Genomic DNA, 27,251 nt, shown 5'->3' on the forward strand with positions numbered 1-27,251 from the left:
GTTGCCCCAGTGCTCCTGATTTACAATGGCTTAATGTAGTCCTGTGCTGGGAGTCGGCAGATAAATGTCCCATTTGTCACATTAATAGTCCCTCCACGCCAGCATCCTAGTATGACTCCATCCACAGTCGCCCCCTTCCTCATCCTATGCCCCCCCCCCCCCCATCCTTGTGTGCTGCTTGGCAGATCAGAGCAACATTGCCATAGCTGATCTTCCTGATTTCTGATGCATTTTTTGTCCAGCTATAGTTTCTTTCTCCCTTTTGTCATGTGTAACCACACTCCGTGCTCTGTAGTCATTCGTCATTGTTTAACCTTCTGTATTGTTCTAGGTGGCTGGTCTTTGTGCATTGTAATGCTTTTGTTTTGGATTTCACGTCATTATGAGCATGCGAGTCTCTCTAAGCATTTCAAAGAGATTACACTTAATTGGGTGATTTTTAACAAACAGTGGGCACACATTTAATTACTGTTGCATTCCATTAGCGCTTTGTTTGTGCTCAGATAAAGGATAAAAAGAGGCCTGTTGACTATATGACAAATGTTGACTTGAATTCCAAATGTGGTGATCATGTTTTTCGTGTTCAAATAAGATTAGTAGTAGAGGATTATATTTGGTATGTATAGATTGTAACTCTACACAGATACGGCTCTACCATCAGCCACAAATAAAGCTCCTCATTTCTCTAGTCTGGAATTTGCTGCAGAAGTTTTAGATTGCACAGAATATTTTCTGGTGATACTAGACTCTGAAATTCAGTGTAAAATCTGCCTGCTTGGGAGAGGACCTATTTAGTTGACCGGACAGCTATTTATACATTTTATGGGGGCAGAGAGCAGTACCTTTACTCATGAAATGATCAGGTGCACTGACTATACTCATTGATGCAAGACAAGTATTCATTAACCCAAGGCCTGGTTGACTGAAGGTTTCCTGCCTTATTAAGACGGAATGAGAGTCCCCTGTTAATTAGACTTATACTTTAGGTGTCTCCTATGAGTTTATGTGTGTAGGTGAGAGTGTGAGATTGTGTGAAGTTTGGAAGATCTACAGCTCCTACACTCGAACCAAACTTTTTCAACTTATGACGGTACATTTTATTTTATATTTTAACAAAGACATCCACTTGTGTACTTGGCAGACAGCAGCTTTCAAGCACTGGTAAATGTACATTTTATATGTTTTAATGCCTCCAAGCTCACACTTTATAACCAGACGCTCACTGACAGATGTGCAACATTCATAAAATATTTACTACTACTTATAATGGGCAGCTTATCAGGGTAAATTTGAAGCCATAGATGTTAAGACTCTGTATAAATATTTTACTGTACCCTCAGTAATTCGTCCCAACAGACAACTTGAACTTTTTTAAAAGATCTTACTGAGATTTTCTCCAAAGCACACACACATAAACAAACAGCAGGAGGAAGTGGTGGCTGGACCAACTATGTCAGAAACTACAAATATTACAAAAATGGATTTGTATGTTAATCTGGGTGACACAGATTTCAGAGATGACATGTTTCTGTGGTGGTGGGGGTGGGGGTGGGGAGGGGTGAGGGGGATGCAAAAGGGAAAGAGGGATTTATTACTTAACTTGCTGTAGTACTTGTGCATTTTTTTGGTGATATTAAAGGGATGTTTTGTTTACTTTTCTAAAGGCCCTACCCACCCTTTCACCCATCCTCTTCCTGTTGTCCCAGTGCCCATGGCTGTATGTGCCCTCAGTTCCTTTCCTGCCCATACCCTGGCCTGCTCTACTTTTCTCTGCCCATGTCCTGCCTTGCCCTACTGGGTCCTACCCTACCAATGTCCTGCACTGCTGAGCTCTATCCTGACCTGCCCTTTAACTGCGGCCCGTCCACCTCACATAATTTCTGAAGCCATAAGTCCCTTCTAAATTCCCTTGTTTGATCTTCAAGGGGCATTTTATTATCTCCATCTTTATCTTTGTTATTTCTACAAACAGAACGCACTACTTTCATTTGACTAGTACTGGTTCCACGTGCTCTATGCTGTCTAATTGGATTGTCTGAAGTTTGTCTCATCATGTCCCTCTCATCCTTGTCCCTCTTTAGCCTGTGAGCTGATGAACCAGGGCATACTGGCACTGGTAACATCTACAGGCTGTGCATCCGCCAACGCCCTCCAGTCCTTGACCGACGCCATGCACATACCCCACCTGTTTATTCAGAGAAACGGCCAGGGCACGCCTCGCACCGCCTGCCACCTCAACCCAAGTCCTGACGGGGAGAGCTACACCCTGGCCGCCCGCCCGCCTGTACGCCTCAACGACGTCATGCTCACCCTGGTCACTGAGCTGCGTTGGCAGAAGTTCATCATCTTCTATGATTCTGACTATGGTGAGTGGGGGAAAGGGGTAGGGTATAGGGGGAGTGGGGGAGAGGGGTGGAGTATAGGGTGAGTGGGGGAAAGGGGTAGGGTATAGGGTGAGTGGGGGAGAGGGGTGGAGTTTAGGGTGAGTGGGGGAAAGGGGTGGAGTATAGGGTGAGTGGGGGAAAGGGGTGGTGTATAGGGTGAGTGGGGGAAAGGGGTGGTGTATAGGGTGAGTGGGGGAAAGGGGTAGGGTATAGGGTGAGTGGGGGAAAGGGGTGGTGTATAGGGTGAGTGGGGGAAAGGGGTGGGGTATAGGGTGAGTGGGTGAAAGGGGTGGTGTATAGGGTGAGTGGGGGAAAGGGGTAGGGTATAGGGTGAGTGGGGGAAAGGGGTGGTGTATAGGGTGAGTGGGGGAAAGGGGTGGGGTATAGGGTGAGTGGGTGAAAGGGGTAGGGTATAGGGTGAGTGGGGGAAAGGGGTAGGGTATAGGGTGAGTGGGGGAAAGGGGTAGGGTATAGGGTGAGTGGGGGAAAGGGGCAGGGTATTGGGTGAGTGGAGGAAAGGGGTAGGGTATAGGGTGAGTGTGGAAAGGGGTGGGGTATAGGGTGAGTTGGGGAGAGGGGTGGAGCATAGGGTGAGTGGGGGTGAGAGGTGGGGTATAGGGTGAGTGTGGAAAGGGGTGGGGTATAGGGTGAGTGGGGGAGAGGGGGGGAGTATAGGGTGAGTGGGGGTGAGAGGTGGGGTATAGGGTGAGTGGAGTGTTGTGTGACCATTACAGGTTTTATTTTTTGTATGTGTGACCTTCTAAAACCCAGTTCTCCAATGGGGAAGGCCAGTACAATATTAAGGATGAGGATGATGATGATGATGATGATGATGATGATGACCATAACCGCAGTAGCCAACTAGCAGTAATCAATAGGATTTGTTTTCTTCCCTTAATATGATATTGTTGTTTTGGACAATGCACAAAGCTGATAAATTTTTAAAGGGATAGTGCAACATTATTTACACTGAACAAAAATAAAAACGCCACATGCAACAATTTCAAAGATTTTCCTGAGTTACAGTTCATATAAGGAAATCAGTCAATTTAAATTAATTCAATTAATCTATGGATTTCACATGACTGGGAATACAGATATGCATATTATGGTAGGGGCGAAAACCAGTCAGTATCTGGTGTGACTACCATTTGCCTCATCCAGTGCGACACATCTCCTTTACACATTCAGCTAGCGGGATATACGCTACACTGGCAAGATAGAACAGCACACTCCGGTAAGACGAGGGGGGGCAGTCTGTGCATATTTGTAAACAACGACTGGTGCATGAAATCTATGGAGGTCTCTAGATTTTGCTCGCTTGAAGTGGAGTATATTGTGATAAATTGCAGGCAACACTACTTGCCTAGATAGTTTTCAGCTCTACTTTTCGTGGCTGTTTATTTAAAACCACAGACAGATGCTGGCACTAAGACCGCACTCAGTCAGCTGTATAAGGAAATAAGCAAACAGGAAACCACTCACTCAGAGGTGGTGTTCCTAGTGGCCGGAGACGTTAATGCAGGGAAAATTAAATCAGTTCTACCAAATTACTATCAACATGTTAAATGTGCAACCAGAGGGAAAATAATTCTAGATCACATGTTCTCCACAAACAGGGACCATAGTCCCTATGCCCGAGAACACAAAGGCAACCTGCCTAAATGACTACAGACCAGTAGCACTCACGTCCGTAGCTATGAAGTGATTTGAAAGGTTGGTAATGGCTCACATCAACACCATTATCCCAGAAACCCTAGACACACTCCAATTTGCAATCCACCCAAACAGATCCACAGACGATGCTGTGGATCTCTAATCTCTATTGCACTCCACACTTCCCTTTCCGACATGGACAAAAGGAACACCTATGTGAGAACGCAATTCATTGACTACAGCTCAGCGTTCAACACCATAGTACCCTCAAAGTTCATCACTAAGCTAAGGATCCTGGGACTAAATACCTCCCTCTGCAACTGGATCCTGGACTTCTTGACGGGCAGCCCCCAGGTGGTGAGGGAAGGTAGCAACACATCTGCCACGCTGATCCTCAACACTGGAGCTCCCCAGGGGTGCGTGCTCAGTCCCCTCCTGTACTCCCTGTTCACCCACGACCAGGCACGACTCCAACACCATCCTTAAGTTTGCAGACAACACAACAGTGGTAGGCCTGATCACCGACAACGAATGACGAGACAGCCTATAGGGAGAAGGGTCAGAGACCTGGCCGGGTGGTGCCAGAATATCAACCTATCCCTCAACGTAACCAAGACTAAGGAGATGATTGTGGACTACAGGAAAAGGAGGACCAAGCACGCCCCCATTCTCATCGACGGGGCTGTGGTGGAGCAGGTTGAGAGATTCAAGTTCCTTAGTGTTCACATCAACAACAAACTAGAATGGTCCAAACACACCAAGAAAGCCTTGAAGAGGGCAAGACAAAGCCTATTCCCCCTCAGGAAACAAAAAATATTTGGCGTGGATCCGGAGATCCTCAGAAGGTTCTACAGCTGCAACATTGAGAGCATGGTTGCATCACTGCCTGGTACGGCAATTGCTCGGCTTCCGACCGCAAGGCGCTACAGAGGGTAGTGCGTATGGCCCAGTACATCACTGGGGCTAAGCTGCCTGCCATCCAGGACCTCTACACCAGACGGTGTCAGAGAAAGGCCCTAAAAATTGTCAAAGACCCCAGCCACCCCAGTCATGGACTGTTCTCTCTACTACCGCATGGCAAGCGGTACCAGAGTGCCAAGTCTAGGACAAAAAGGCTTCTCAACAGTTTTTACCCCCAAGCCATAAGACTCCTGAACAGGTAATCTAATGGCTACCCGGACCCCTCTTTTTACCCTGCTGCTACTCTCTGTTTATCATATATTCATAGTCACTTTAACTATACATTCATGTACATACTACCTCAATTGGGCCGACCAACCAGTGCTCCCACACATTGGCTAAACGGCTATCTGCATTGTGTCCTGCCACCTACCACCCGCCAACCCCTCTTTTACGCTACTGCTACTCTCTGTTCATCATATATGCATAGTCACTTTAACCATATCTACATGTACATACTACCTCAATCAGCCCGACTAACCGGTGTCTGTATGTATGTCACTTTTATAGCCTCGCTACTGTATATAGCCTTTTTACTGTTGTTTTAATTCTTAACTTATCTATTGTTCACCTAATACCTTTATTGCACTATTGGTTAGAGCCTGTAAGTAAGCATTTCACTGTAAGGTCTACAGCTGTTGTATTCAGCGCTCGTGACAAATCAACTTTGATTTGATTTGATTTGATCAGACTGTTGATTGTGGCCTGTGGGGTGTTGTCTCACTCCTCTTCAATGGCTGTGCCAAGTTGCTGGATATTGGCGGGAACTGGAACAAGCTGTCGTACACATCCATCCAGAGCATCCCAAACATGCTCAATTGGTGATATGTCTGGTGAGTGTGCAGCCATGAGAGAACTGGCACATTTTCAGCTTCCAGGAATTGTGTGCAGATCCTTGCGACATGGAGCTGTGCATTAATATGCTGAAACAAGGTGATGGCACGACAATGGGCCTCAGGATCTCTTCACGCTATCACTGTGTATTCAAATTGCCATCGATAAAATGCAATTGTGTTTGTTGTCCGTAGATTATGCCTGCCCATACCATAACCCAACTGCCACCATGGAGCACCCAGCAAACTGCTTGTCATACGACGCCATACACGCAGTATGCCTTACACATCTGCCCGGTACAGTTGAAAATGTGAAGAGCACACTTCTCAACCATGCCTGTGGCCATCGAAGGGGAGCATTTGCCCACTGAAGTGGGTTTCGACGCCAAATTGCAGTATGGTCAAGACCCTGGTGAGGACAACGAGCACGCAGCTGAGCTTCCCAGAGACGGTTTCCGACAGTTTGTGCCGAAATGTTTCAGTTGTGCAAACCCACAGTTTTATCAGCTGCCCGGGTGGTTGGTCTCAGATGATCCTGCAGGTGAAAAAGCCAAATGTGAAGGTCCTGGGCTGGCATGCTTACACTTGATCTGCAGTTGTGAGGCCGGTTCGACGTACTGCTAAATTCTCCAAAACAATGTTGGAGGCGGCTTATGGCAACAGCTCTTGTGGACATTCCTGCAGTCATCATCCCAATTTTACGCTCTCTCAAAACTTGAGACATCTGTGGCATTGTGTTGTGTGACAAAACTGCACATTTAAGAGTGGCCTTTTATTGTCCCCAGCACAAGGTGCACCTGTGCAATGATCATGCTGTTTAATCAGCTTTGTGACATGCCACATCTGTCAGGTGGATGGATTATCTTGGCAAAAGATAAATGCTCACTAACAGGGATGTAAACAAATTTGGGCACTGGGATCTTTTATTTCAACTCATGAAACACGGGACCAACACTTTACATGTGTTGTAAAAGGCTCCCGAGTGGTGCAGCAGTCTAAGGCATTGAATATCAGTGCTAGAGGCATCACTACAGACCCTGGTTTGATCCCATGCTGTGTCACAACCCACCATGATTGAGATTCCCATAAGGTGATGCACAATTGTCTGGGTTAAGGCTGGGGTAGGCCATCATTGTAAAATAAGAATTTGTTCTTAACTGACTTGCCTAGTAAAAATAAAACAGGTTGTGTTTATATTTTTGTTCGGTGTCCTTACCCAGGGACAGGTTAATTCACGGATACCATTTTTATGTCTCTGTGTGCATTTTGAAAGAAGTTGAAGGTAGTTTCTAGAGCCATTGATTCCAATTGCACTCATTAGTATGTTCTGTTTACAATGAACGGCACATCTGAACTGCCAGGATGAAAATATTTTTGAGCTCAGAATTTCTGCTCCAATGCCTTTAATTACAGTTTCATTATTAAGTTGTTTTAGGTGCTACTGAAGCATAGTTTAAATATTACTCCCTGTCAACATCTGTAAATCAATCCAATGAAATCACTTCATAAACGATCATCACTACAGGCTCTCATGGTGTTATCAGCATAATATCAATAGTACATCTCCTCATATCACAGTATAGGTAAATAATATATCAGGGACCTCCATAACGAGTTATAAAGATCAGTGTTTAGCGATTCATAACATTTTCAAACGTTTCCAGCATCACATTCATGTTGATTGCCCAAACGTTGTGGTAAATCCTTGGTCATGTTAATAGTAAAGGTGTAATCTGTCATTTTATTTGTGTTTTTATGCACTGCACGCTGATTGGGTTAGATGGAATGTACGTTTTTCATGTGTGCATTTGTTAGTTGAAACCTATCCTAGGCAGCCGATAGTGGGCTAAACATGGTGTGCAACATCCTAAGTTGTCAGAAAAACGAAAAGAGTGGTGGGAAATTGTGTTTTATAAAAACAGTACACTTACTGTATCTTTCCAGTTGTTTTTTTTTACTTCCCGCCATTAAAGCTAGTTAAGGAGGGAAATGATGCCTTTGCAGCCTGAATGGAGGATTCTTTATGTACAAGCCGGTACACAAAGAGTACGAGTGTATTACTAGCTGGGCACATCAATCCCTGATGATAGTGCAGATCTAGCGCCCACTATCGGCTGCCTGGGCTAGTTGAAACCTTGATTGCTTGTGCATTTCATACTATGGCCACAGGGAAAAGAGCAATAACAGATTGCACTCTTGACACTGTACTTGGACAAGCTCGTCTTCATTAGCTGCATGATGACATTATGACATCAGAGCGCATTTCTGTTTTCTCATATCCTTATTTCTATTTCATAAATCTCACCTATAACTCCCTTTAGGCTAGACCTTTTTTGACCCACTTTTAGAACACGGCAAGCATTAGAATGAGCAATGAATCGCTGAGGGCACTAACTGTTGTACAGAAGTTGTACACACATGCATAGCTGTTTGACACTAGACTGCTACCTGTGGTAGGGATACCTTATCATGGACTCATGCTTCACACACTTTCAGTAGACACCTTTCATACAGATGATTGTGTATTCGTTTTCCTGTTATAACTCAACTCAAGAGGTAGTCATGGCATTTTGGCTGAATAAGATGCAAATAATCAGGGATAAGAGGACACAAGAAGTATGACTAGCCAACATGTTAATTCTGAGTTTAACCAGGCCCCATTAGTGTTAAATAATGAATAAGGAGACCTTTTTTGAGGTCTTCTTAGCTAATTATGCTCATTAAGATCAGCAACCCTGACATCCACATTCCTTTAACTCAATTAAAAAATGTATTATCTAATTCGAACAGGTATTTCAGAGCAGTCTAAATACTGTCAGTGCCGACCCATTTTTTACCAAAAACTTAATGCAAAGACAAATATGTCATGAGGCTGTGTTCAGTAGATTCAAAGTTTTAGTCAGGGAACAGAGATGTTGAATTTAAAGTAATAATTGAGCTGGTGAGGAATGATTAGTGCATGCAAGTTAGCTCACTGAAGTAAATGGGTGATTGATTTAGCCAATTTAAGTGGAGTGAAGACTGAAATACTCTTGGGCTTTGTCGATTGCAGTGCAGTACACTTGTTATTTGCTGGGAGATTTGGTCTAAAGCAGGTATTCCCAAACTGGAGAGGCTACAATGCGATGCCGTAGGGGGTACGCCAAATAAAAATGTGATTTACATTTAAAAAATTTAAAAAACTGTCCATTTCTATTTTACAATGGGGCTACACATTTGGGTGAGGCTTTGCCTGGGGTACACGCAATGCTGTCGGGGGTACGCCAAACACAAAAGGTGATTCAAAAAAAAAAAAATGTATCCATTGATATTTTCCAATGGGGCTATGCATTTGGGTGAACATAACAACACAATGTCAAATACCCTAGTCAAATATGTAACATCCAATCACATTAACCGTTACTCTCTCGCAGGAATTCCACTAACGGTCTGTATGTAGCCAAACGTAGCTGCTGCTCATGTTGGTATCTGTAATGATGGCGCAAAAGCCATGACAGGGAGACCTAGTGGAATGGTAACGAGCGTGCAAGCAGTTGCTCCCGACGCCACTTGGATACACTGCTGCAGCATCCACCGAGAGGCTCTTGCTGCCAAGGGAATGCCTGACCGCTTGAAAGAAGTTTTGGACACTACAGTGAAAATGGTAATTTTGGCCACTGAACTTTTCTGAACTTTTCTGCATTTTGCAGTGATATGTGCAGCGACCATGTAAGGCTTTTACAACATACAGAAGTGCGCTGGTTATCAAGGGGCAAAGTATTGACACGTTTTTTTGAATTGAGAGACAAGCTTAAGGTTTTCTTTACTGACCATAATTTTCACAAGTCTGACCGCTTGCATGATGACGGGTTTCTCAGACGACTGGCCTATAAGGGTGATGTTTTTTCTCGCCTGAATGATCTGAATCTAGGATTACAGGGACTCTCCTCAACTCTATTCAATATGCGCGACAAACTTGAGGCTATGATTAAGAAGTTGGAGCTCTTTTCTGTCTGCATTAACAAGGACAACACATGTCTCTCCATCATTGTATGATTTTATTGTGTGCAAATGAACTCAAGCTTATGGACAATGTCAAATGTGATATAATGAAGCAGCTGTGTGAGTTGGGTGTGCAATTACGCAGGTACTTTCCCAAAACTGATGACACAAACAACTGAATCCGTTATCCCTTTCATGCGCTGCCTCCATTCCAATTACCGATTTCTGAACAAGAGAGCCTCATAGAAATTGCAACAAGCGGTTCTATAAAAATTGAATTTAATCAGAAGCCACTGTCAGATTTCTGGATTGGCCTGCGCTCAGAGTATCTTGTCTTGGCAAATCGCGCTATCAAGACACTGATGCCCTTTGCAACCATGTATCTATGTGAGAGTGAATTCTCGGCCCTCACTAGCATGACAACTAAATACAGGCACAGACTGTGTGTGGAAATTATTTAAGACTGAGACTCTCTCCAATACAATCCAACATTGCAGAGTTATGTGCATCTTTTCAAGCACACTCTTCTCATTAACCTGTGGTGAGGTATTCACCATTTTCAATGAACAAATACGATTTTATATGTAAGATGGTTAAATAAAGAGAAAAATCATTGATTATTATAATATTATTATTTGTGCCCTGGTCCTATAAGAGCTCTTTGCCACTTCCCACGAGCCGGGTTGTGACAAAAACTCACACTCATTCTTATGAGAGAGAGGTATGTGGCAGGGTCTACAGTCAATCACAGACTACAAAAGGAAAACCAGCCCTGTCGAGGACCATGATGTCTTGCTCCCAGACAAACTAAACAACTTCTTTGCTCACTTTGAGGACAATACAGTGCCACTGATGAGGCCCGCTACCAAAACCTGCGGGCTCTCCTTCACTGCAGCCAACATTAGTAAAACATGTAAATGTGTTAACCCTCGCAGGGCTGCCGGCCCAGACGGCATCCCCAGCCATGTCCTCAGACAATTGACATTTTGGGGATATAACAAAGGAATTTATCGAACAAAAGGACCATTTGTGATGTTTCTGGGACGTATTGGAGTGCCAACAGAAGAAGATCTTCAAAGGTAAGGCATGAATTATATGGTTATTTCTGACTTTGGTGTCGCACCTGCACAGTTGAAATAGGATTTTCATGTGTTTGTATGATGGAGTGCTGTCCTCAGATAATCGCATGGTCTGCTTTCGCCGTCAAGCCTTTTTGAAATCTGGCGGTGGCTGGATTAACAAGAAGAATTTTGCGCTCTGCAATTTCACTGGATGTTACGCTAGCGGAACGTCTAGCTGTATCAGGTTTAAACAGCCATCACTAACATTGAGTGGCTACTGCCAACATACTGACTCATCTCTAGCCACTTTAATAATGAAAAAATGGATGTAATAAATACCCTACATTACTCATCTCATATCTATATACTGTACTCTATACTGCATCTTGCCTATGCCGTTCGACCATCGTTCATTCATATATTTTTATGTACATATTCATTCCTTTACACTTGTTTGTATAAGGTAGTTGTTGTGAAATTGTTAGGTAAGATTACTTGCTACATATTACTGCACGATCGGAACTAGAAGTGCAAGCATTTCGCTACACTCGCATTAACATCTGCTAACCATGTGTATGTGACAAATGAAATTTGATTTGATTTGATGTTTAATAAATGTATATTGTGTTTGTGGCAGGCTTACAATTATGGCAAAATTGTACGCAGCTGGAGGTCAAATGTTTGAAGGAGTACGGGACTATAAAAAGTTTGGGAATCTCTTGTTTATTGGATATCACAGGGTGGTTGACAGTTCTGCTAGTTCCGCAAGTGTGATAGCCACTTTAGAACTGTATCCTGATTGTGTTGACCTGCTTGCTTTACTTGTCACCTACCCTGCCTGAGCATCAGTGGCGGTCAGTTCCGTTCAAGATTAGGGAGGACTATACATTTTTTATGAGCATGGCCTTATTTCTATTACAGTATATTGGATGATGGTCATTCATATTCCATTCACCCAGCTCAATGTAACATCGATAAGTTTAGGCTACTAGATGTGTACACAGTTCACTTTCATAGCAGCCACATACAGCATTATCACTTTGCTCATTGTATAATTCCTTCTCGCATCTGCTTGCTCTCCTCCACTCACCTTTTCCCTTCACTTATGGACATCAGTGTACAACACAACAGCTGTCTGTGAAGAGGTGCAAAAACGTAATACCATAACAGCTAACCGCTACACATTGTCAGCATATTAACGTTTTAGTCAAAAAACTAGAACGCGTTACTAAACCCACAGTCTAATAGATGCAAACAATCACGCAGTACAGTCTAGATCAAGCAGGTTAGCAGTTACACCGGCAGGCCGGTGGCAATAAATTAATAAAACCAGAAGCTTACCTTGACTTGGAAGAGTTGCAGTGTTGGATAGCCTTAGCCAGCTAACTAACATAAATAGCATTCATCTCTGTTTGAGTCAGGTTGTTGAGTAGGCTAAATTAGATGCATTAGCTAAGTAAGTGAAAGGTAAATTAAGAAGAAAACATATACAACGAAATGTCTCTCTCTCGCTCTCTCTCTTTCTCTCTGTTGCTTCTCCTTAATTTTTGTAGAAATGTATATTTTAAAAAGTGTTCAACTATTGTCTTTGAGTCAACTACTCACCACACTTTATGCACTGCAGTGCTAGCTAGCTGTAGCTTATGTGTTTAGTACTACATTCATTCTCTGATCCTTTGATTGGATTGAGCAAATGTTAGTTCATATTGCAAGAGCTCTGATAGGTTGGAGGACGTTCTCAAGTCGTCTTAATTATTGTGTAAGTCTATGGAAGGGGATGAAAACCATGATCCTCCTAGGTTTTGTATAGAAGTCAATGTACCCAGAGGAGGATGGAAAATTGCTGTCCTCCGGCTAAACCATGGTGCTACCCTAGAAGGTGTTGTTGAGGCTTCTGTAGACGTTCATTGCAAAACAGTGTATTTTAATCAGTTATTTGGTGACGTGAATATATTTACTGTAGTTTTAACTAAAAAGGATATTTGTATTTTTCAGAAATTCACAAAGTTAGATGGTCCTCTGCTTTCTCCTCTGAGGAGCCTCCACTGATGAGCACTGATGGTTGAAAGACCTATGTTTCCAACACATTTATTTCACCTATCAAGTTACTTCAGATTGCTGCTCACGCTGGAAAGAAGACAAGTGATTTAAGAACATATAATGTTCTCTGAGTGTGATCGTGTCTAAACACCTCTCCACTTCTTCTGCCTCCTGTCTATCTATAGTCTGAGGAGTAAGCAGCAGGCCATTGATGCTCTAGAAGGTCTTTCACCAAAGCAGCAAATCAGCACATTAATACCTGGAGAGTATTACTGAGGACAATGAAATATGTGGAGGGGGTTGAGGGAACTGTAGCTGTAGCAGGGTGCTTCTATATGGTATGTAGATATAAATATAAGACAGATAACCTATTGTAGCGTTAATATAGTGTATGTGACAGCACTGCTATGTTAACCCTGACAATTACACTCAATGTTTTGACTGCAACCAATTATTTGGAAAGGCACACACCTGTCTATATACGGTCCAAAAGCTGACAGTGCATGTCAAAGCAAAAACCAAGACATAAGGTCGAAGGAATTGTCCATAAAGCTCTGAGACATGATTGTGTCGAGGCACAAATCTGACGAAAAAAATTTCTGCAGCATTGAAGGTCCACAAGAACACAGTGGCCTCCATCATTCTTAATTGGAAGAAGTTTGGAAATACCAAGACTCTTCCTAGAACTGGCCGCCCGGCCAAACTGAAGAGAAGGGCCTTGGTCAGGGAGGTGACCAAGAACCCAATTTTCACTCTGACAGAGCTCCAGAGTTCCACTGTGAATATGGGAGAACCTTCCAGGACATCCATCTCTGCAGCACCCCACCAATCAGGCCTTTATGGTAGTGGCCAGACAAAAGCCACTCCTCATTAAAAGGTACATGAGGGTTTGCCAAAATGCACTTAAAGGACTCTCAGACCATGATAAACAAGATTCTCTGGTCTGATGAAACCAAGATTGAACGCTTTGGCCCGTCCAACTTGACAGAGCTTGAGAGGATCTGCAGAGAAGAATGGGAGAAACTCCCCAAATACAGGTGTGCCAAGCTTGTATCATCATACCCAAGAAGACTCGAGGATGTAATCACTGCCAAAGGTACTTCACCAAAGTATTGAGTAAAAGTCTGAATATTTATGTAAACGTGATATTTCAGGATTTAAAATAAATAAATATGCAAACATTTTGAAAAACCTGATTTTGTTTCGTCATTATGGGGTATTGTGTGTAGATTGATGAGGGGGAAAAACAATTTAATCCATTTTAAAATAAGGCTGTAATATAACAAAATGTAGAAAAAGTCAAAGAGTCTGAAACCTTTCCGAATGCACGAAATGTACTAATTATATGAATGTTAATGCTTTTAACGACTTTGCCATCACTAGCCGGCTTCCACCCAGTTACGCAACCCTGTACTTTAGCGGCTGCTGCCTTATATACATAGACTTGGAATCACTTGTCACTTTAATAATGGAACACTAGTAATAATAATAATAACACTAGTCACTTTAATGTTTAAATAATGTTTACATACTGCTTTACTCATCTCATATGTATTTACTGTATTATATTCTCCTGTTTATTCAATGCCACTCCGAAATTGCTCAATCTAATATTTATATATTTCTTAATTTCATTATTTTACTTTTAGATTTGTGTATTGTTGTGAATTGTTTTTAGATACTACTGCACTGTTGGAGCTATTAACACAAGCATTTCGCTACACCCGCAATAACCTGCTAAATATGTGTATGTGACCAATACCATTTGATTTGATTTGATTTGATTTGATAAAATGGTGGAACTAACAGTGATGTAAGTTGTGTTTGTGCAGAACTGATAACGATTTGTCTGTATATATTTCCTCAAAGCACACTTGTCTTCTGTATTTCCAATGATGTTCTGTCAAAAAAATTGCTGCCACTTCAAGACCCCGGTGCTTGCCTACAGAGCAGCAAGAGGAACTGCACTCCCTAGCTTATGCGTTTTTTTGTCTAAAAAACCTTTTTGTGGAAGGTACTATGCAGTGCACAGACCCTCTCGCGCAATCAACTTCATTGAGATATGTCTAGCCTTTTATTAAAGAATGTGAAACAATGGTGTGTCTCTGTTTGCTGCTTTTCATTAAATCATGCAATAGCTGTTCTTTAAATGACCCTAAAATGTGTTAATATGGGCAGAATATCTATAGCAGGGCTCTCCAACCCTAATCCTGGAGAGCTACTCTCCTGTAGGTTTTCACTTCAACCCCAGTTGTATCTAACCTGATTCAGCTTACAAACCAGCTAATTATTAGAAACAGGTGTGCTAGATTAGGGTTGGAGCGAAAGCATACAGGACTGTAGCTCTCCAGGAACAAGGTTGGAGAGCCCTGATCTATAGGCGACAGCATACCGAATTTTGATCAGTTATGAAAATATAACATGCAGACGTTTCAGTTAAAACAGATTATTTGTCACATGACTATAGAAATTGAAACATTGTAACTTTAGAGACACAAAGTAACAATAGCCTATGATTAAAGGGTAAGGCTATACTGGGCTCTCACCGTCATCATCATTATTCACATAATTCCAATTCAATCAAGTCATGATTATCAGCTTTGGTATGAGCATGCTTTCCGAGTAAGGAGGGACACATGGGTAGGCCTACCAAAGGAAAACGTCTGAAAACAAAAATGATGACATTTGGACCACAGAAATCAAATGATTATATAAAATGTATGTATTTTCCTTTACATTTTAAGAGTCTAATAACTAAATGTAATATAGGACAATATCATAAAATCCATTTGGCCTATGTTTAATTTAGTGTCATTATGTTCTATTTCTGTTCTATTTCTGTTCTATTTCAAAAGAACAGAATACCATATTTTGTGTTGACTGTATAGGCTATTATACTAAAGATCTATCCGAGGTTCAACTTTAAGGCAAGGGCATCTTTTAAAACTATTTTGATAATTACGTCATGTCTTGATAATATGAATTATAATGTAATCCATGTTGTTTTGAAATCAGTATTTGTCCATCTCCCATTGTTCCCATTTTCAATCAAAAAAATATGCATGAGAGATTCAACATTGGAATGTAGATTTTTTTTTTTTTTTTTTTTGGGGGGGGGGGGGGGGTTATTTTAAATAAATGTTTTAGGCTTAATTATTTTTGCCCCATCAAACAAGCTTATTTATTCATAAATACATTGTTTATAGTGAATGGTTGGTGTTAATGGATGGTGTTAAAAATAGATACAACTAAAATACATAGCCTTCAGCTTTAACATAACCATATAAACAGATGTATATACAATATTCTGCTCATATGAACAAATATATATAGGTCTAGGCTACAATATTCTGCTCATATGAACAAATATATATAGGTCTAGGCTACAATATTCTGCCCATATGAACACAATTAATTTAATTTCTGTAGGCTATATATACAATGTTCTGACCTTATGAATGAAAATAAAAACACTATTTAAAACCATACATGCTTGAATAGAAAGCAGTAAATATACACATTGTTTCACATTCTTTAATAACAGACTCATGAACCCAATCAGGCATTAGTAAACATAGACAATACTGTTTCACATTCTTTAATAACAGACTCAATGTGTTGTAGCCTAATGCTGATGAAAGCGAAAGAAGAGTGGAGTAAGGAGTTAGCTTTTGCTGCAGTGGTGCTTCGCCCTCCCTACCTGCAGGCTATGCTCAAACCCTACACCCCAACACTCTTTTCGGACACCTCTGGTTCTTGACCATATGGGGGTCAGCACCCGCTCATCCCAGTCAAATCTCTTCTCCCTCCTGGCACCCCAATGGTAGAACGAGCTTCCCCCTGACATTAGGACAGCAGAGTCCCTGCCTATCTTCTGAAAACCCACCTCTTCTTGAAGTATCACGACTAATCCCACAACACCCCTCCTCTCAATGATGAGCTTTGTGATTTACATAAATTCACTGAAAACCCACAGTAACACAGTAAACTTGGTTATATTAACAGTATTGCACTTTTCATGTAGCCTACTTTTGGCCAGTTAATAGCCTAACCTCCGATCATGCAACATTACGGACTACGTTCAAATCTTGTTGCTGCAGGATTATTTAGTCTTGACATTATAGGTCAAAGATACTTCATTGAGGAAAAAAGTATTTATTCCATTCCAGCAATTAAAATGAGCCTGTCCTCCTATGGCTCCCCACACCAGCCTCCTCTGGTGTGTAGGCTAATCCGTTATTAAGATTTAAGAACTAAGCTGTGGTATATATGACATGCTCCTTTTCTAACATTGTGTAAATCATAGTGCCAAGACTTGGCCTAACCTGAACAGGCCAAAGTTGTGTCAAGCAGTCAGAAAAAACATGAACACTATTCTAAACATAAGTTTGATATCAAACTTTGGTCCATAGCCCATAGCTCCATTGCATTTGGTATAGCTCTCATGTTCTTATTCTGTTGGAATGTAGGCTTTAATGGAGCATCGATAGCTAGTGAAGTGGGGATTTGGGCTATCTCAGCTTTGAATCTGTTACGGTAGCAGTGAATCTCTGCAGAAGTGCTGAAATGGACTAGAATGGGAGTTTGTCCTTAGATGGCTACGGTCAGTGGATGTTGTGTTTAGACTAGAGTTGCTACAGTAATGTTGTCACACTGACTGTTTGGCTGTTTGCTTTTATCTCTGTCAAAGCAGCTGGTTTTGTGTCCTATGGGGTAAACTCAGACAGTGTTAAATGATGTGTGTTACTAACCAGGTTTCCAAACTTTTTATGCAAGTAAAGTACATAAAATGATAAAAAATGTCATGACAGGCCTGATGGAAAAAGCTAATTTGTCTGTAATCTTTCCAAATGTTGACAAAACAAAATAAGCTAGACAAGGTGGGATCTTTTTGTGTCTGTAAAATTCATTATGTGAGAAATGTTGGTGGAAACATATGCACAAATATTGATATAATAACCATTATATCGAAGTAAACTTGGAGTCATGAGAAGACATGTTGTGTGGTCCTCCCACTATGACTCACCGGGAAAGCATTCAGTTTATTAGGCTACTGTCACGTTCTGACCTTAGTTCTTTTGTTATGTCTTTGTTTTAGTATGGTCAGGGCGTGAGTTGGGTGGGTTGTCTATGTTTTTTTTTCTATGTTGTGTTTTGTGTTTGGCCTGGTATGGTTCTCAATCAGAGGCAGGTGTCGTTAGTTGTCTCTGATTGAGAATCATACTTAGGTAGCCTTTTCCCACCTGTGTTTCGTGGGTGATTGTGTCCTGTTCTGTTGTTTGTGTCACCATTCAGGACTGTTTCGGTTTTCGTTTTCATTCACTTTGTTATTTTTGTATTTTTTCGTGTTCAGTGATTATTAAAGTATCAAGGACACTTACCACGTTGCGTATTGGTCAGATCCTTGCTACTCCTCCTCAGAAGAGGAAATCCGTTACAGCTACAGGTTAAAGAAATGAGGATGAACTTTACAGGGTGGTGAAAGTGCAAGGTGATGCTCCTTTCCAATTAATATTGAGGGTTTTATTCTGGTGACATGATCATCGATGCTTGGCTGCCGCTGGACAAATATAAATAATAAATACTTTTGTCCCTAATAATCTCATCATGTAGGCTATACCCTCCTACTTGTTGTTTATTATCTATGCATAGTAACATGTACATATTACCTCAATTACCTCAACTAACCTGTACCCCCGCACATTGACTCAGTACCAGTACCCCTTGTATATTGCCTCGTTGTTGTTATTTTATTGTGTTACTTTTTTTTAAAACTATCGTTTATGTAGTAAATATTTGATTACCTCTTATTTTCTTAACTGCATTGTTGGTTAAGGGCTTATAAGTAAGCATTTCACAGTAAGGTCTACTACATTTGTTGTATTCGGGACATTTGACAAATAAATATTGATTATATTAGATTTATAGGCCTACAAGCACTGTATCTGTGAGCTGTTGGCTACATGACAATACCAGAGTGGGCACACTCACTATATAAGGCAAACTTTTTTCATGGGAAAACCATCATTAGAGATGAAAATGCTTTCTATTCTCAACAAGTTCATTTGATGGAAACATCTCTGATGTGAATATGTGCATATTTTTTTAATGCATATTTTAGAATATTCACGTGAAAATGTGTTAGCGATAGTTTCCACATTGTTTATCTACAAGTGCTAGAGGACTAGTGTCCCACCCAGATTATTACAATTTGAAAATGATATTTTCTTGCATGTTCATGCAAAGTAGATTGTAAATCCCATGTATGCATGTGCTGTATAAACATCTCCAACAGTTGTCATTTGGAGACTGATGCTGCTTTTTATTTGGGAAGTGACCTGCATCTTTCCAGACTGGTAGCATTGCAAGGACGTGCAGTAGTTGAAATAAGGACACAGTGAAGTACACAAGTTTTATATAAATAACCTCTGTCTGGCAAATACTGTCCTATCCCTGCAACTTTCATCCCTGTTCTTGGACCATGAATCATCAACAGAGTACACTGATGTTTCTGCTGTTTTTTACTTTGAAAAGCCCACAAATAGAGTCCATTTTGAGGAGTAAAGAAGCGTAATGCTTCAACCGAAAAACTAACTTCTTTCAGTTTGCATTTACAGATCACGCCTTCTGCAGTCACCAAAGCAGACAGAGAACAGCAAAACGAAGTGAATGATTAATTCTACCCTCTCCTCTACTCTGCTTGCCGTCTTGCAGTGAAGTGACATTGACAAATATGAAGTAGTGTGTTTACATTAGACTTTTGACCACAACCAAGAGACAGTTTAGAAGACGTGTTGTACTGGATCTGTGCTGGGACTCTCTCGAGAGGCAAGAATGTCATTGTTGGGTTGAATGCACGATAATAGAAACCATTGTGGTGTTTTCAGTGGAAGTCAAATCAGGTCACTTTTGTTATCAACTGTTTCTCTCGTCAGTCCCTCTTGACTGAACCCTTTGCTGGTTTCTATCCCTGTCTTGATCAGCAACAAACCTGTGATGCCAGGTGAAAACAAATATCTTCTCAATCAATAACATCAACTGACCAAGAAAAAGAGAATACTAGCAAAAACTGCAGGCATCTTTTAAAACTAACATCTACTTTGAAAACAAAAAAGTGAAAACATTTAAATATTGAGAAAGGCTATTGGAATGTGCATATGCACTGAGAGTACAAAACATTAGAAACCTGTGCTCTTTCCATGACATAGACTGACCAGGTGAATCCAGGTGAAATCTATGACTCCTTATTGATGTCACCTGTTAAATCCACTTCAATCAGTGTAGATGAAGGGCAGCAGACAGATTAAATAAGGATTTTTAAACCTTGAGACAATTGAGATATGAATTGTGCATGTGTGCCATGCAGAGGGTAAATGGGCAAGACAAAATATTTAAGTGTCTGTGAACGGGATATAGTAGTAGGGGCCAGGCGCACCGGTTTGAGTGGGTCAAGAACATCAACGCTGCTGGGTTTTTCACTCTCAAATGTTTCCCACATGTTTCAATAATGATCCACTACCCAAGGACATCCAGACAACTTGTTTGAAGCATCAAATCAAATGAAATCAAATGTTATTGGTCACATACACATATTTAGCAGATGTTATTGCGAATGTAGCGAAATGCTTGTGTTCCTAGCTCCAACATTGCAGTAATATCTAACAATTCACAACAATAAAAACGAATCTAAAAGTAAAATAATGGAATTAATAAATATATAAATATTAGGACGAGCAATGTCAGAGTGGCATTGGCTAAAACACAGTAGAATAGAATACAGTATATACAGTTTAAGTCAGAAATTTACATACAGCTTAGCCAAATACATTTAAACTCAGTTTTTCACAATTCCTGACATTTAATCCTAGTAAAAATTCCCTGTCTTAGGTCAGTTAGGATCACCACTTAATTTTAAGAATGTGAAATGTCAGAATAATAGTTGACAGAATTATTTATTTCAGCTTTTATTTCACATTCCCAGTGGGTCAGAAGTTTACATACACTCAATTAGTATTTGGTAGCATTGCCTTTAAATTGTTTCACTTGGGTCAAACGTTTTGGGTAGCATTCCACAAGCTTCCCACAATAAGTTGGGTGAATTTTGGCCAATTCCTCCTGACCGAGCTGGTGTAGCTGAGTCAGGTTTGTAGGCCTCCTTGCTCGCACACGCTTTTTCAGTTCTGCCCACAAATTTTCTATACGATTGAGGTCAGGGCTTTGTGATGGTCACTCCAATACCTTGACTTTGTTGTCCTTAGGCCATTTTGCCACAACTTTGGAAGTATGCCTGGGGTCATTGTCAACTTGGAAGGCCCATTTGCGACCAAGCTTCAACTTCCTGACTGATGTCTTGAGATGTTGCTTCAATATATCCACATAATTTTCCTACTTCATGATGCCATCTATTTTGTGAAGTGCACCAGTCCCTCCTGCAGCAAAGCACCCCCACAATATGATGCTGCCACCCCCGTGCTACACAGTTGGGATGATGTACTTCGGCTTGCAAGCCTCTACCTTATTCCTCCAAACATAACAATGGTCATTATGGCCAAACAGTTCTATTTTTTTTCATCAGACCAGAGGACATTTCTCCAAGAACTACGATCTTTGTCCCCATGTAAAGTTGCAAACCGTATTCTGGCTTTTTTATGGCGGTTTTGGAGCGTGGCTTCTTCCTTGCTAAGTGGCCTTTCATGTAATGTCGATATAGGACTCATTTTACTATGGATATAGATACTTTTGTACCTGTTTCCTCCAGCATCTTCACAAGGTCCTTTGCTGTTGTTCTGGGATTGATTTGCACTTTTTGCACCAAAGTACGTTCATCTCTAGGAGACAGAACACGTCTCCTTCCTGAGCGGTATGGCGGCTGCGTGGTACCATGGTGTTTATACTTGTGTACTATTGTTTGTACAGATGAACGTGGTACCTTCAGGCGTTTGGAAATTTCTCCCAAGGATGAACCACACTTGTGGAGGTCTACAATTTTTTTCTGAGGTCTTGGCTGATTTCCTTTGATTTTCCCATGATGTCAAGCAAAGAGGCACTGAGTTTGAAGGTAGGCCTTGAAATACATCCACAGGTACACCTTAAATGACTCAAATGATGTCAGTTAGCCTATCAGAAGCTTCTAAAACCATGACATAATTTTCGGGAATTTTCCAAGCTGTTTAAAGGGACAGTCTTCGTGTATGTAATCTTCAGACACTACTGGAAATGTGATACAGTGAATTATAAGTGAAAAAATATGTCTGTAAAAATTACTTGCATCATGCACAAAGTAGATGTCCTAACCGACTTGCCAAAACTTCAGTTTGTTAACAAGACATTTTTGTAGTGGTTGAAAAAAATGTTTTTTAATGACTCCAACCTAACACGGAACCCAAACCGCGAGCACCATCGTGCGCCATCATGCATAAATCTATTTTGTCCCCCCACACCAAATGTGATCACGACATGCAGGTTAAAAAATTAAAACAAAGTCTGAACCAATTATATTATTTTGGGGACAGGTCGAAAAGCGTTAAACATTTCCGGCAATTTAGCTAGCTAGCTTGCACTTGCTAGTTTATTTGTCCTTTATGGCTAGCTTGCTGTTGCTAGCTAATTTGTCCTGGGATATAAACATTGAGTTGTTATTTTACCTGAAATGCATAAGGTCCTCTACTCCGCCAGTTAATCCACACATAAAACGGTCAACCGAATCGTTTATAGTCATCTCTCCTCCTTCCAGGCTTTTTCTGCTCTTGACTTTATATTGCGATTGGCAACTTTCATAAATTACGTGTATTACCACCACTGACCTCGTTCGTCTTTCAGTCACCCACCTTGGTATAACCAATGAGGAGATGGCACGTGGGTACCTGCTTCTATAAACCAATGAGGAGATGGGAGAGGCAGGACTTGCAGCGTGATTTGCGTCAGAAATAGAACTGACTTCTATTTTAGCCCTTGGCAACGCAGACACTCGTTGGCGTGCAAGAGCAGTGTGGGTGCAATAATTTAATAAAATAGATTTCAAAATTTAGTTTGCAACGCTCATGCACGTCAGCCGTGTAGTCAGCCTGTTAGTGTATAAGTGTAACTTCCGACTTCAACTGTACATATGAAATGATTAAAGCAGAATGTAAACATTATTAAAGTAACTAGTGTTCCATTAATAAAGTGACCAGTGATTCTATGTCTATGTATATAAGGCAGCAACCTGGTGTAACGGCTTTCTTCTGTGGACGAAGGACCAGACCAAAGCGCAGCGTGGTTAGTGTTCAACATGTTTAATAAAGACAATAAACATGAACACTACAAAATACCAAAACAACAAATGTGAAAAACCGAAACAGTCTTATCTGGTGCATAGACACAAAGACAGAAGACAGGAAACAACCACCCACAAAACCCAACACAAAACAGGCTACCTAAATATGGTTCCCAAACAGAGACAGTGACTAACACCTGACTCTGATTGAGAAGCATATCAGGCCAAACATAGAAATGGGAAAACTAGACACACAACATAGAATGCCCACTCAGCTCATGTCCTGACCAACACTAAAACAAAAAAAAACACAAAATAACTATGGTCAGAATGTGACACCTGGAAGGTGCAGGGTTGAGTTACCAGGTGGTAGCCGGCTAGTGATGGCTATTTAACAGTCTGACGGCCTTGAGATAGAAGCTGTTTTTCAGTCTCTCAGTCCCAGCTGGATGATAGCGGGGTGAACAGGCCGTGGCTCGAGTGGTTGATGTCCTTCAATATCTTTTTGGCCTTCGTGTGACATTGGGTGATGTAGGTGTCCTGGAGGGCAGGCAGTCTGCTCCCTGTGATGCGTTGGGCAGAACGCACCACTCTCTGGAGAGCCCTGCGGTTGCGGGTAGTACAGCGTCTTTACCGGGCGGTGATATAGCCCGAAAAGATGCTCTCAACTGTGCATCTGTAAAAGTTTGTGAGAGTCTTAGGGGCCAAGCCAAATTTCTGAGGTTGAATAGGTGCTGTTGTGCCTTCTTCAGGTGATATGATCTTTAACTAGCCTCTCAAAGTACTTCATGATTACAGAAGTGAATGCTCCGGGGTGATAGTCATTTATTTCAGTCACCTTTGCTTTCTTGGGTTCAGGAACAATGGTGGACATCTTGAAGGAAGTGGCGACCGCAAACTGGGATAAGGAAAAATATTGAATATGTCCATAAACCCTCCAGCCAGCTGGTCTGCGCATGCTCTGAGGATGCGGCTAGTGATGCCGTCTGGACCGGCAGCCTTGCGAGGGTAAACTTTTTGACGCTACCCATCCCGTTAGCGGGATCATTTTCATCAGCAACCGCTGATTAGCATAGTGCCACAGTCAAATAATCTAACAAAAAAATATTCATATTCATGAAATCACAAGTGCAATATTGCAAAACACAGCTTAGCCTTTTGTTAATACACCTGTCGTCTCAGATTTTGAAATTATGCTTTACAGCGAAAGCAATCCAAGCGTTTGTGTAAGTTTATCGATAGCATAACAAAACATTATGTACACTAAGCATTAAGTAGCTAGGTCACGAAAATCAAAAAGCAATCAAATTAATCATTTACCTTTGATGATCTTCGGATGTTTTCACTCACGAGACTCCCAGTTACACAACAAATGTTTATTTTGTTCCATAAATATTATTTTTATACCCAAAATACCTCTGTTTGTTTGTCACGTTATGTTCAGAAATCCACAGGAAAGAGCGGTCACCACAATGCAGACAAAAATTCAAAATAATATCCATAATGTCCACAGAAACATGTCAAAAAAATGTATAATCAATCCTGCAGGTTTTTAAAATATATATTTGATAATATATAAACCGGGTGTGTAAGTTTTTCAATAACACCGGGAGAAACAATGGCCGCTTTACTCTGTAGCGCAAAACTCACTCTGAGAGCCCCCACCTATCCACTTACACAATGTGATCTTTCACCCTCATTTTTCAAAATAAAAGCCTGAAACTATGTCTAAACACTGTTGACACCTTAGGGAAGCCATAGAAAAAGGAATCTGGTTGATATCCCTTTAAATGGAGGATAAGCATGCATAGGAACAGAGAGATTTCAAAATAAGAGGCACTTCCTGATTGGATTTTCCTCAGGGTTTTGCCTGCAATATCAGTTCTGTTATACTCACAGACAATATTTTTAAAGTTTTGGAAACTTTAGAGTGTTTTCTATCCTATTCTGACAATTATATGCATATTCTAGTTTCTGGGGCTGAGAAATAGGCAGTTTCAAATGGTACGTTTTTTAGCCAAAAATGAAAATACTGCCCCCTACATGCAAAAGGTTAACACGCTTATATGTCTTACTCGACCATGGGGAACGAGAGCCCACAGTCCATGGAAATGGTTTGCATCGATGGCACTGTGTTTACCTCAAAGTGGGCGAAGAAGGTGTTTTGCTTGTCTGGGAGAAAGACATCGGTGTTCACGGTGTAATCCGTGATGGTCTGTAGACCCTGCCACATACATCTCATGTCTGAGCCATTGAATTGTGACTCCACTTTGTCTCTGTACTGATGTTTTGCCTGTTTGATTGCGTTACGGAGGGAATAACTACGCTGTTTGTATTCAACCATATTTCCAGTCACCTTGCCATGGTTAAATGTGGTGGTTGAGGGAGAGGTTTGCTACCATCTATCCACGGTTTCCAGTTTGGGTAGGTTTCAATAGTCACAGTGGGAACAACATCCCCTATACACTTCCTAATGAACTCATCTTGATGAGTCATCGTGTCCGTGAATACATCAATGTTATTCTCTGAGGCTACGCGGATCATATCCCAGTCCGCGTGATCAAAACAATCTTGAAGCATGGATTCCGATTGGTCAGACCAGCGTTGAATACTGGTACAATACTGGTACATTGGTACATCCTTTTTGAGTTTCTGCCTATAAGAAGGGAGGAGCAAAATGTAGTCGTTATCTGATTTGCTGAAAGGAGGGCTGGGGAGGGCCTTGTAGGCATCCCAGAAGAGAGAATAGCAGTGATCTAGTGTTTTCCCAGTGCGAGTACTACAATCAATGTGTTGATAGAACTTTGGTAGCATTTTCCTATCTTGGGGGGTGATAAGGTCGGCATATTGTAGGTCGGGCGAACAAAATGACTTGAGTTTTTGTATGTTATCACAATCACACCATGAGTGGTTAATAATGAAACATACACAAGTTCTTTATTCCTGTCTGCGTGATTTACTGAGAACCCAACTGGCTGTATGGACAGAGACAGTATATCCGGTGAGAGCCATGATTCTGTGAAACAGAGTATGTTACAGTTTCTGATGTCACTCTGGAAGGAGATCCTTGCCCTGAGCTCATCTACTTTATTGTCCAGAGACTGAACATTAGCGAGTAATATACTCAGAAGCGATGGATGGTGTGCCCGCTTCCTGAGTCAGACTAGAAGTCCTCTCCGAATACCTCTTCTCCGCTGGCGGCGTCTTGGAGCAATCTTTGGGATAAGTTCAATTGCCCTGGGGGTTCAAACAAAGGATCAAATTTGGGAAAGTAATTTTCCCGGTCATAGTTCTTTCCACCTGTATGTAATAACACAAAAACGTTCTGGGCTTATAATGTTTTAAATAATATACACAAAAAAAACAAATACAGCAAAGGTGCTTAGGAGCTAGCGCAGAGTTGCCATGTCTGTCGGCGTCATCTTACTAGCATTGGAGTCAACACGGGCCAGCATCCCTGTGGAATGCTTCCGACACCTTGTAGTCTATGCCCCGAAGAATTGAGGCTGTTCTGGGGGGAAAAGGGGATGCATCCCAATATTAGGTGTTCCTAATGTTTTGTACACTCAGTGTATAATACCTAAATAAAGTCAATTTTTTTGTAGTGAATCAAAACTGGCCCTGGATGCGTCATGCTCCTCCCTGGGCGGTGTCGAGATTACCTGGGATTCATAATGAGTGTGGAGTGGGACATCTGTCACTGCCCTCTTTATGTCCTGCTCTCTTCTCAGAGGAGGAGGTATTAGACTGGTATTAGGTGGGAGATTGATTTAGCTGCCGCACATCGCAGGAGATTGGCCTTCAAGGGATACTTTGGGATTTTGGCAATGAGGCCCGTTATAGACTTATCGAGTCAGATAAACTTGTGAATTAAAATTGCATGTCTCTGCGTGCAATTTGAAGGTAGTTGCTACCTAGCGCTAGCACAACTTCCAGTTAGCATTAGTGCAATGACAAGAAGTTTATGGGTATCTGCTAGGATGCTAGAGACTTAAACAGAGACTTAAAAAAACCTATCCACAAGTTAATCTGACTCTGGGGAAGTAGATACAGTGCCTCATTGCCAAAATCCTGAAGTATC

At 41.4% G+C, this 27,251-nt stretch overlaps 1 protein-coding gene across 1 annotated transcript in view; it reads left to right on the forward strand.

Annotated features, from left to right (window-relative positions):
• LOC110532683 (glutamate receptor ionotropic, delta-1) overlaps positions 1–27,251 on the forward strand; it is a 344,048-nt gene that overhangs the window by 205,653 nt on the left and 111,144 nt on the right. Inside the window, exon 3 of the mRNA XM_036985516.1 lies at positions 2,082–2,366. Coding sequence (XP_036841411.1) covers positions 2,082–2,366 — 285 coding nt within the window. The remainder of the gene's footprint in view (positions 1–2,081; positions 2,367–27,251) is intronic.

Source organism: Oncorhynchus mykiss, chromosome 1 (assembly GCF_013265735.2).
Source record: "Oncorhynchus mykiss isolate Arlee chromosome 1, USDA_OmykA_1.1, whole genome shotgun sequence".
Taxonomy (NCBI): domain Eukaryota; kingdom Metazoa; phylum Chordata; class Actinopteri; order Salmoniformes; family Salmonidae; genus Oncorhynchus; species Oncorhynchus mykiss.